The sequence below is a fragment of the Peromyscus leucopus genome, chromosome 8b (genome assembly GCF_004664715.2).
Source record: "Peromyscus leucopus breed LL Stock chromosome 8b, UCI_PerLeu_2.1, whole genome shotgun sequence".
Classification (NCBI taxonomy): Eukaryota; Metazoa; Chordata; class Mammalia; order Rodentia; family Cricetidae; genus Peromyscus; species Peromyscus leucopus.
In genome coordinates this window covers 91,391,366-91,400,867 of record NC_051086.1, presented here as the reverse complement: position 1 = coordinate 91,400,867, position 9,502 = coordinate 91,391,366, and the positions used below count along the sequence as shown (strand labels likewise).

The window sequence follows — 9,502 nt, the reverse complement described above, 5'->3', positions numbered from 1 at the left end:
GAGGAACGAGAGAGCGCGGCGTCAAAACTACGTTCCCGGCGCCGAGCGCGATCAGGAGCCGCGCACGCGCAATCTGCACGACTGAAGCCCCGTGAATGAGGAAATTCCATATCTCGAGCTTAGTTTTCATTGGCGCGGAGAAAGTTCAGGGGTGGAGCGGGTTGTTTGGCGCCTGCGTCCTGCGGCGAGCGCGCTAGCGGTCGGCGGCGTTGCTGGCGGGAGAGGCTGCAACGCCGATGTCTGCGGAGCGATGCCGAGAGAAATCATCACCCTACAGTTGGGCCAGTGCGGCAATCAGAGTGAGCGAACCTCCAGACCCTCCGCAGGTTCCTTAGGTCCAGTGGGCCCTTGCAATGAGATCCTAGATTCCGTCTGTCCTTCCCAGGATCTACTCCCCCTCCCCCCGAAAGGCGATCCCCGACCCTGTGCCCAGCTGCCCAAAGCCAAAGGGCCTTCCTCTGTCCAGTCGCTGGCCCAGACACTAGGGAATCCTAAGGCTAAATTTCTGATCCCTAGTCCCATGCGTTCAGTACCCCACTGGTTAGTTGGAACCTACCCAGACCCACGTATCGCTTTTCTTCCCCGCCCGCTTCCCTCTCTTTCTTAGTTGGGTTCGAGTTCTGGAAACAGCTGTGTGCTGAGCATGGCATCAGCCCCGAGGGCATCGTAGAGGAGTTCGCCACTGAAGGCACTGACCGCAAGGACGTCTTTTTCTACCAGGTGCCCCCCAGTGACTTGACCAGGACCCTAGGACCTGAAGGGACGGGCAGCGCGACCTGGTGCTGGGAAACTCACTGGGCAGATGGGAACACAATGGCAGTCTTAAGGAGGGAGGGCCTGCAGCAGCCAGAGTTGGGAGGATTCAGGACTTGACCCATCCAGGCTCACAGGGCCCATCCTGTGGACTTCCCTTTGACAGGCAGATGATGAGCATTACATCCCCCGGGCTGTGCTGCTGGACCTGGAGCCCCGGGTGATCCATTCCATCCTCAACTCATCCTATGCCAAGCTCTACAACCCAGAGAACATCTACCTGTCTGAGCATGGAGGAGGAGCGGGCAACAACTGGGCCAGTGGATTCTCTCAGGTCATTGGCTCTTCCCCTGCAGGGCTCTCAACTCATGGGGTGGGCACAGGCCCTGTGATTTTCTACCGATGAAACTGGGTCAGAGATGTACAGGTGCCCGAGCAAGACAGACATAGTTTCAGGAGCTGACTGGACTGCTAAGAACCCATTCCAGCTAGTGCTGTGTTGCAAGCCATTCTGAGTACTTTATGTGTTAGCTCCATAAACCTCTGAATAACCCTAGAAGTAAGTACTATCTATTGTAGGGTCGGTCTACCGTCTTCTCTACTTTTTCATACTCAAAAAGCTCTGAAACTTTGCTTGGCGAAACCAACGCTCGAAGGAGATAGGCTGTGTTGATGTTTCTGTTCAACTTATCGTCATTACTCAGTCCTTTCACTGCATACTTCATTAGCCTATTTGATGATGTGCCTCAGACCTCCGTGGTTGTATTGTTTATTTTGGTGGTTCCAGGTCAGAACCCATGGCCTTACATATACTAGATTATTTAATTAAAATGAAACTGTCATTAATTATACCACTGAGCTATACAGTCCAGCCTTGACATGGTCTTTTTGTTTAATATTAATTTTATTTATTTATTTATTTTTGGGTAGGGTTTCTCTGTGTAGCCCTGTCTGTCTTGGAACTCTCTTTGTAGACCAGGCTATCCTTGAACTCAGAGATCTGCCTGTCTCTGCATCCCAAGCGCTGGGATTAAAGGCATGCCCCACCACCCAGCTACTAATATGCATTTTATATAAGTATACATAAAACTGCCTTTCAAAAGCCTGAAATATTTTGATTTCTAAAAATATCCGGCCCTTCATTCTACAAATGAGGAAACTGAGATAGATAAATCTTCCCAAAGTCACATAACTAGGTAGAAATGAGCTACTGTAGTAGAGATGGGCGGGGCATGTGTCTCAGTTGGTAGAATGCTGGCCATGTGTATGAAGCCTGGGCTTCAGTCCTCAGTAACTACATAAAACTGGGCACAGGGTGCATCCTAGAGGTGGAGGCAGGGGGATCAGGATGTCAAGGTCATCCCCAGCTAAATAGAGAATTTGATGCTAGCCTGGGCTGCATGAAACCCTGGCTTATTGTAGAGCCCTTCCTAGCAGAAGCAAGGTCCGGGGCTCACTCTCCAGTGATGAAAAGCTGTATGTGAACGGATCATCTGGATTGGGATGTAAAGTATCTGTTTTAACCACTGCTGTAGTACCTCTCAGTGCAAGGCAAGGTAGCTAATCCATATAAGAATCAATGGTGGCTATTCTGAGGTCAGTGCTTGTCCCATGCTCTGTCTCACCCTTCTCCATGTCTGTCCAGGGAGAAAAAATCCACGAGGACATTTTCGACATCATAGATCGGGAGGCAGATGGCAGTGACAGTCTAGAGGTGAGTGTCCCAGGCATGTCAGTGGAGCTGGACAAGTGGAGCCTTGGCAACACCATTTAGAAACCACCTGTTGGGGCCATTGAGATGGCTGAGCAGGTAGTGATGCTTGTGTTCAAGCTTGATAGCCTGACTCTGATCCCTAAAACCCATGCTAGAAGGAGAGCACTGACTCTAAAAAGTTGTCCTCTGATCTCTACACGTATACAGTGGCACATTCATACACAGTAATTACAATATTTTTTTAAAAGCTACCTGTTAGGTACAGACCTTTGCATTGGACAGAAGTCACTGGACCTTGTTGAAGACAGGCAGAGTCACCTAGGCAGTGAGGGGACTTGGGAAGACAAGAATCTAAGACATGGTGGGATATGTCTAGTTTGAAATCTTGCCACAAGGGGCTAGGGAGATGGCTCAGTGGTTAAGAGCACTTGCTGCTCTTGTAGAGGACCAGGGTTTGGTGCCCTAGCACCCACATGGTGGCTCCCACTCATCTATAATTCCAGTCCCAGGAGATCTGATGCCCCCTTCTGACTTCTCCAGGCACCAGGCTCACATGTGTGAGCATATGCATGTTTGTATGTACATACATGCAGGCAGGCACATTACATATGTTGAAATTTTTTGAATTAAAGTTAAAGTCTGTCACTAAACACCTGGACAACTACAGCCTCTTTCCTGTACAGGGCTTTGTGCTGTGCCATTCCATTGCTGGGGGGACAGGCTCTGGCTTGGGCTCCTACCTCTTGGAACGTCTGAATGACAGGTAAGCCTGTGTTTGGAGGAACTAGTTGAAGATAGGTCTTTTATCTTTGTTTCCTGAGGCACTTGGGGCCCAGCAGACATACCTCCCGTTTGCTGAAGTAGTAAAGAGCCCTCCCATCCTGTGAGGAAAGTGGAAGTACCGTGGAGAAACCCAGTAATAAAGGCCCGGAATAAAGGCCTATTTGAATATCCAAGGAGTGTGTCCAGGTTTGGAACCTAGGATTTTAAAGTGTCTCTTCCCTTGCCCTTTTGAGGTTTTATTAAACCCAGCTTTTCTATGGTTTGTGGCCCCATCTGATTTCTCTATCAGAGACAAATGCTCTTGGACATGGTGAGAAGATTGACGCTCACCAAATCCAATCTTCTCCCAACCCCTCCAGGTACCCCAAGAAACTAGTGCAGACCTACTCTGTGTTTCCTAACCAAGACGAGATGAGTGACGTGGTGGTCCAGCCCTACAACTCCCTCCTCACGCTAAAGAGGTTGACCCAGAATGCAGACTGTGTGGTGGGTTCTGGATTCTCCTTGTTCCTACTCCCATCCCCCCCCCCCCGTCTGTTTATTTTCCTTTGAGCCCTCTTGTGCCCTAAGCTTGAGAGAGTCCCTTGTAAACGAATGTTTCTGGCCATTAGGCTCAAGGATAGACTCTGGGCCGAGCCCCTGGTAATCTTGTCCCTCTGCTGTCCTGCCAGGTGGTGCTGGACAACACAGCCCTAAACCTGATCGCCACAGACCGCCTGCACATCCAGAACCCATCCTTCTCCCAGATCAACCAGCTGGTGAGTCCCGCTCCTGGGATGGAAGCCCTCTACTAGAGGGTCGTCAGAGGAGAAATGGTCCATCTCCCATCAAGTCCCATAACACAGTATCTCCTGTTCCCAGGTGTCCACCATCATGTCAGCCAGCACCACCACCCTGCGCTACCCTGGCTACATGAACAATGACCTCATCGGCCTCATCGCCTCCCTCATTCCCACCCCCAGGCTCCACTTCCTCATGACCGGCTATACACCTCTCACCACGGACCAGTCAGTAAGCGCTCCCGCAGGGTCCCAGGACCGTGGCCTTTCTTTTTCCCCTGCTCTACCATGAGCTGCCCTTTGCAGCTCTTCTCCACCCCACCTCCCCGGGTTCTGGTCTCAGGGACTGGCACTATACCCCTTGCTTGTTGCCCTGTCTCCACTGCCCACCGCCTTTGGCTCCTGCAAGCAGTGCTCATTGATCTGCTGCTGCTCATACACAAGGGCATGGGTTTACTGAGCTGAGAGCCTAGATCCTAACCCATGGCAGGACTCAGTCAGCACAGACCTGATCTAAAGACATTTCCAGAGACCACACCATCTCCAAGCTGATGGGGATACAGCTGATTCCTCTCCTGTGTCCGTCCACGAATCTCTGGGTTGCTCCCTGACTGCTAACATGGTCCCTGTGAACCCCCCTTCCCTCAGGTGGCCAGTGTGAGGAAGACAACAGTCCTGGATGTCATGAGGCGACTGCTACAGCCCAAGAACGTGATGGTGTCCACAGGCCGGGATCGTCAGACCAACCACTGCTACATCGCCATCCTCAACATCATCCAGGGAGAGGTGGACCCCACCCAGGTAAGGGAGGCCCATCACCCTACCCTCTGGGCCCCCAGGGTGGAAGAGGAGCAGCCACCACCTCTCTGTCCACCCTAGGTCCACAAGAGCCTGCAGAGGATCCGGGAAAGGAAGTTGGCCAACTTCATCCCCTGGGGTCCAGCCAGCATCCAGGTGGCCCTGTCCAGGAAGTCTCCCTACCTTCCCTCAGCCCACCGGGTCAGCGGGCTCATGATGGCCAACCACACCAGTATCTCCTCGGTGAGTGAAGTCTCCTGTTGTCTGTGTTACCGAGAATCAAATCCAGGGCTTCAGGAATGGTAGGTGATGCTGCCATCCCTGAGCCACACCCCTCGCTCCTGGCCACTCTGTTCCACTGTCTACTGTCATCAGCTTTCCCTGTCTGTCCCTGGTACCGTGTCCTGCACTGGATGCCGTTCTGAAGCTCTCCTCTCCGGCTGTATAAGCTGCCTGTGCTTTGCCTGTTTGTGTTCCTGCCACCCCTGCTCCTGGCATCTGGCTGTGGGGATAACCCAGCCTTGGTTCCCTGGCTCTCTGGGCTATACTGTCCCTTGATTTCTTTGTGACCCTTGCTGTCCTCATACCCTTAAGCTCTTTGAACGGACCTGTCGCCAGTTTGACAAGCTTCGGAAAAGGGAGGCTTTCATGGAGCAGTTCCGTAAGGAGGACATCTTCAAGGACAACTTTGATGAGATGGACACATCTAGGGAGATCGTGCAGCAGTTGATTGATGAGTACCACGCGGCCACCCGGCCAGACTACATCTCCTGGGGCACCCAGGAGCAATGAGTCCCCCAGGACAGGGACCCTCATCTGCCTTACTGGTTGGCTCAGGCCATGCCTAGCTGACTGCCCCCTCAGAGCACAGATCAGGGACCTCACACATCACTCATAAACACACACACACATGCACTGTCTGTTGGCTTGGGGGTGGGTTTACTTCTTCTCTGAGAGTATTTATCTTTAATAAAGCACTGGATGTAAATGAAGTCACCGGTCTCTTTGAACTCAGGCTTCGGAGCTGGGGACAGAGGTGCCTGTTTTTTTCTTCATCACTGGCGTTTCCTCCCACACGTCCCACGTCTTCAGCTCTGGGCAGAAAGCCGCCTCCAGCTTTCCTTTAGCCTGACTGTGGAGGACACTGGTGGCTCCTGACCCTGCTGGAATTCCTTTCTGGAATAAAAGGAACCACAGATAGGATCTTTTCCTCTGTCCGACCTCTGGTCACAGTTCCCCCTCACTGGCGGGTGAACATTCCAGCACTTCCACACCGGAGTGTCCTGGTGGTTGCAACACCGTGCCCGGGGCCACCACACTTCCCGCCTCCGGGCCCTAACCAGGCAAGCCCGCCTGAGTGCCTTTCACCCTCTGGCCAGCAGGGCAGTGCTGGAGAGCCAGTCCCAGAGAGCCTGGACCAGAGTCTGGGGAACATCGGGAGGCCATGTCCAAGGCCTGGACTGAGCAGAGCTGAAAGTGGGTTCCGTAGCCAGGATCCATCGTTCTCTTCTCAACCGGTCCTCATTTATGTCAAGTTTTTACTACATTTTGATCCTTTTGTATGTGATTATGGGTATGTGTTTGAAGTCGGACAACAGCTTGGGAGAATCAATTCTCTCCTACCATGTGGGCCCAGGGAATGGAACTCAGGCCAGCAGGCCTGGGGCAGCAACTCTGCCAGGTCATCTCAGCCCCCCGCTGGTTTTTAAATGTATTTATTTTTATTTTAGATGTAAGGGTATTTTAACCGGGCGGTGGTGGCACACGCCTTTAATCCCAGCACTCGGGAGGCAGAGCCAGGTGGATCTCTGTGAGTTCGAGGCCAGCCTGGGCTACCAAGTGAGTCCCAGGAAAGGCGCAAAGCTACGCAGAGAAACCCTGTCTTGAAAAACCAAAAAAAAAAAAAAGATGTAAGGGTATTTTACCTGCGTGTATGTGTGTGCCACGTGCTTACAGCGCCAGAAGAGGGTGTCAGGTCCCCTGGAACTAGAGTTACACACAGCTATAGGTTGTGTTAGTGCTGGGAATTGAACCCGAGTCCTCTGGAAGGATGCCCAGTGTGTTTACAAGACCAGTAGGGGATCACAGACAGATAGTGAATTTATGGCTCTTGAATCCTTGGGACCCAAAGGGCAAAGCGGTTTCTCTGGCTTGTGGGGGACTGCCAAGGGCAGCACTAAGCTCTTACACACCCCACAGGTAAGAACTGCAATGACCATGAACTTGGTGCGTCGAGTACATTGCTGTCCTAATCCTCATTACAGACCTACGAAGTGGTGACTCTCATTACCAATGTCATTTTTTAAATGACGAGACAGGAAAGTAGATTACCACGTCACCCAGCTCAGTGCCCATAAGTGGCCGAGTTGAAACAGGCCCTGCTGTGACCGACCTGTGTTTGTCTGGTTTAAGTTATAGGAGATGTGGACTGAACAAAGACGGCCCCCATAGACTCAGAGGGAGGGGCATTGTGTGAGGTGGAGCCTTGGAGGAAGGGAAGAAGTGTCACTGGGGTGGGCTTTGAGATTTCAGAAGGTCAAGCCAGGTCACATGGCTCACTGCCTCTTCCTGCTGCCTGCCGATCCAGATGTAGAACTCCCAGCTGCCTCTCCAGCACCATGTCTGCCTGTGTGCTGCCATGCTTCCCACCATGATGATAACGGACTAAACCTCTGGACTGTAAGCCAACTCCAGTGAAATGTTTTCCTTTAAGGGTTGCCGTGGTCGTGGTGTCTCTTCACAGCAATAGAACACTAAGACAGGCGAGCACACCACTTTTTAACATGTATTTATTATATTTCTGCGTGTATATGTGTGTGCTATGTGTATGCCTGGTTGCCCACAGAGATCAAAAGAAGAAGGCATTAGGTCCTGTGGAATTGAGTTCCATATGGCTGCGTGCCACTATGTGGGTGCTGGGAACTAAACCCAGGTCCTCTGCAAGAGTGAGTATTTTTAGCCACCAGCCCCTTTTTTGAGATTATGTTACACTAACCCAGGCTGACCTCAGACTCTTGCTCCCCCTGCCTCTGCCTCTGTGGTGCTGGGATTATGGTATGTGCCACCATTGCTGGCACGCGCGCGCACACACACACCACATTTGTGTGGGGCAGGGTGGGGTGGGGGTGGGGCGAATGAGCTAAGCAGCACTGTGCACTGAGCTTCTCTCCTAACACTGATGTCCATCTCTACCATTAGCACTGACCTTCCTTTTGTATCTTCCAGGCTAGTCTGGAATCTGCTCATTTCTGGGGGCTTTTGGAGCCATGAGATGAGCCCATGGTTTGCAAGGATATGGGGACCTTGAATACTTAGGCAAAGAAAACACGTTTGATCCTTGTCTTGGGAACATCGGCTTTAACTGGCTTCAGGTTCAACTGCCAAAAATCCATCATTCAGTGCAAGGTAGCAGGTGATGTGCCTGCCCTCAGGATGTTTTAACAAACACTTCACTTCTCACTGGGCTGGGAGGCTGATTCCATGGAAGAGCCCTTGTCTAGTCGGATAGTCAACAGAGGAGCAGTATACAAGTCAGCCACCTGTGATGAAAAGAAACGCTTGCAGAGCTAATGGGCAGGAAACAGGCAGTCAGGGCCAAGTTTCAGACTGTCTTAGGCATGAGAAGTCTGCCAGCTTTTCCCGCCACAGTCAAAGCAGCCAGCCTGTTGCAGAGAGGGACTGGATCAGACAACATGGTCATCGTTAACCAGATGCCTGTGGCCTCTCAGGGAGGAAGGTGACTTGTGTGAAAGCCAGTGTGCACCTGGCCTCTGCTCCGCTCCACCTCCTACTTCTGCACCCCTTGGTGCTCTGCATCAGCCCTCTCCATTTGCTGACCTTAATCCCGATGACCAAATTTTTATCCTTTGGCCTCTCTGTGTATGTGGTGCCGAGTGTGAGCCACCCAGTGTTTCCAGACCAAAAACAATCCCTGAACCCTCCTTTGCAAGATCCAGTTAAAGTAAGTATAGACTCCCAGGCTTATGATAGGTGTGGTGACACGCGCCTTTAATTCCAGCAATCAGGAGGCAAAAGCAGGCAGATCTCTGAGTCTGAGGTCAGCCTAGTCTACAAAGCGAGTTCCAGGACAGCCAGGGCTATATAGAGAACCTCTGTCTCAAAAAAACAAACAAAAAAAAAAAGTTAGCTTTGCAGAGCAGTACATCCATCAGCCCAGAGAGGTGAATAAATTCCCTAGCAGGGAGGAGTGACCTCTGCCAAGATGCCTCCTTCCTCTGACTGGTGAGTACCAGGTGTTAGGAGCAGGGACCGACACTTTAATACCAGCCTCAGCCAGGCCCCTCCCCCAAGGCTATTTCCAGAATCACCCAACACCCCAGACAGGGCAGCCCCTCCCAGTTCTTGGCCGGAGCAAACCCCAAACTGTGTCAACCAGAGGGCAGTGCAGAGGCCAGGTGGAGAAAGAGAGGCCTCTGGGAACCGGGGCAGCAGGTGGTACTGGTCGTGAGAAGCCCTTGTGGTCAGAGAGATTGCAAGGCACGGATAGAAGTGTCCTGGCTGACCGGCAAGGGTTGCTGTGGAAAAAGCTGGAGAGAGAGAGAGAGAGAGAGCAGAATGCCCAAGCTTAGAACAGGGATGTCTTTAACCAAATGACAAGAGAAGGCCAGCCATTCAAAGGTGATGTTCTCAGAGTGCTCCACGGGAGGTGATATAA

General features: G+C 51.9%; 1 protein-coding gene across 1 annotated transcript; it reads left to right on the top strand.

The window, feature by feature from the left end:
* The first annotated feature begins 170 nt into the window (after window positions 1-170).
* LOC114682789 (tubulin gamma-1 chain) lies at window positions 171-5,819 on the top strand. The gene is made up of 11 exons (XM_028856812.1): window positions 171-299; window positions 608-720; window positions 920-1,087; window positions 2,399-2,467; window positions 3,151-3,230; window positions 3,610-3,736; window positions 3,922-4,008; window positions 4,112-4,261; window positions 4,678-4,830; window positions 4,909-5,070; window positions 5,422-5,819. Exons 1-11 carry the CDS (start codon window positions 251-253, stop codon window positions 5,617-5,619), a joined length of 1,356 nt encoding a protein of 451 aa, XP_028712645.1. The 5' UTR covers window positions 171-250; the 3' UTR covers window positions 5,620-5,819.
* The last annotated feature ends 3,683 nt before the right edge of the window (window positions 5,820-9,502 follow it).

Bases quoted from the DNA above. Each gene is read 5' to 3' on its own strand.
- LOC114682789 (XM_028856812.1), top strand. From the start codon at position 251: ATGCCGAGAGAAATCATCACCCTACAGTTGGGCCAGTGCGGCAATCAG. The intron at 3,231-3,609 runs GTAAGCCTGTGT...CAACCCCTCCAG, and splicing joins TTGGAACGTCTGAATGACAG to GTACCCCAAGAAACTAGTGC. The intron at 5,071-5,421 runs GTGAGTGAAGTC...CATACCCTTAAG, and splicing joins ACCACACCAGTATCTCCTCG to CTCTTTGAACGGACCTGTCG.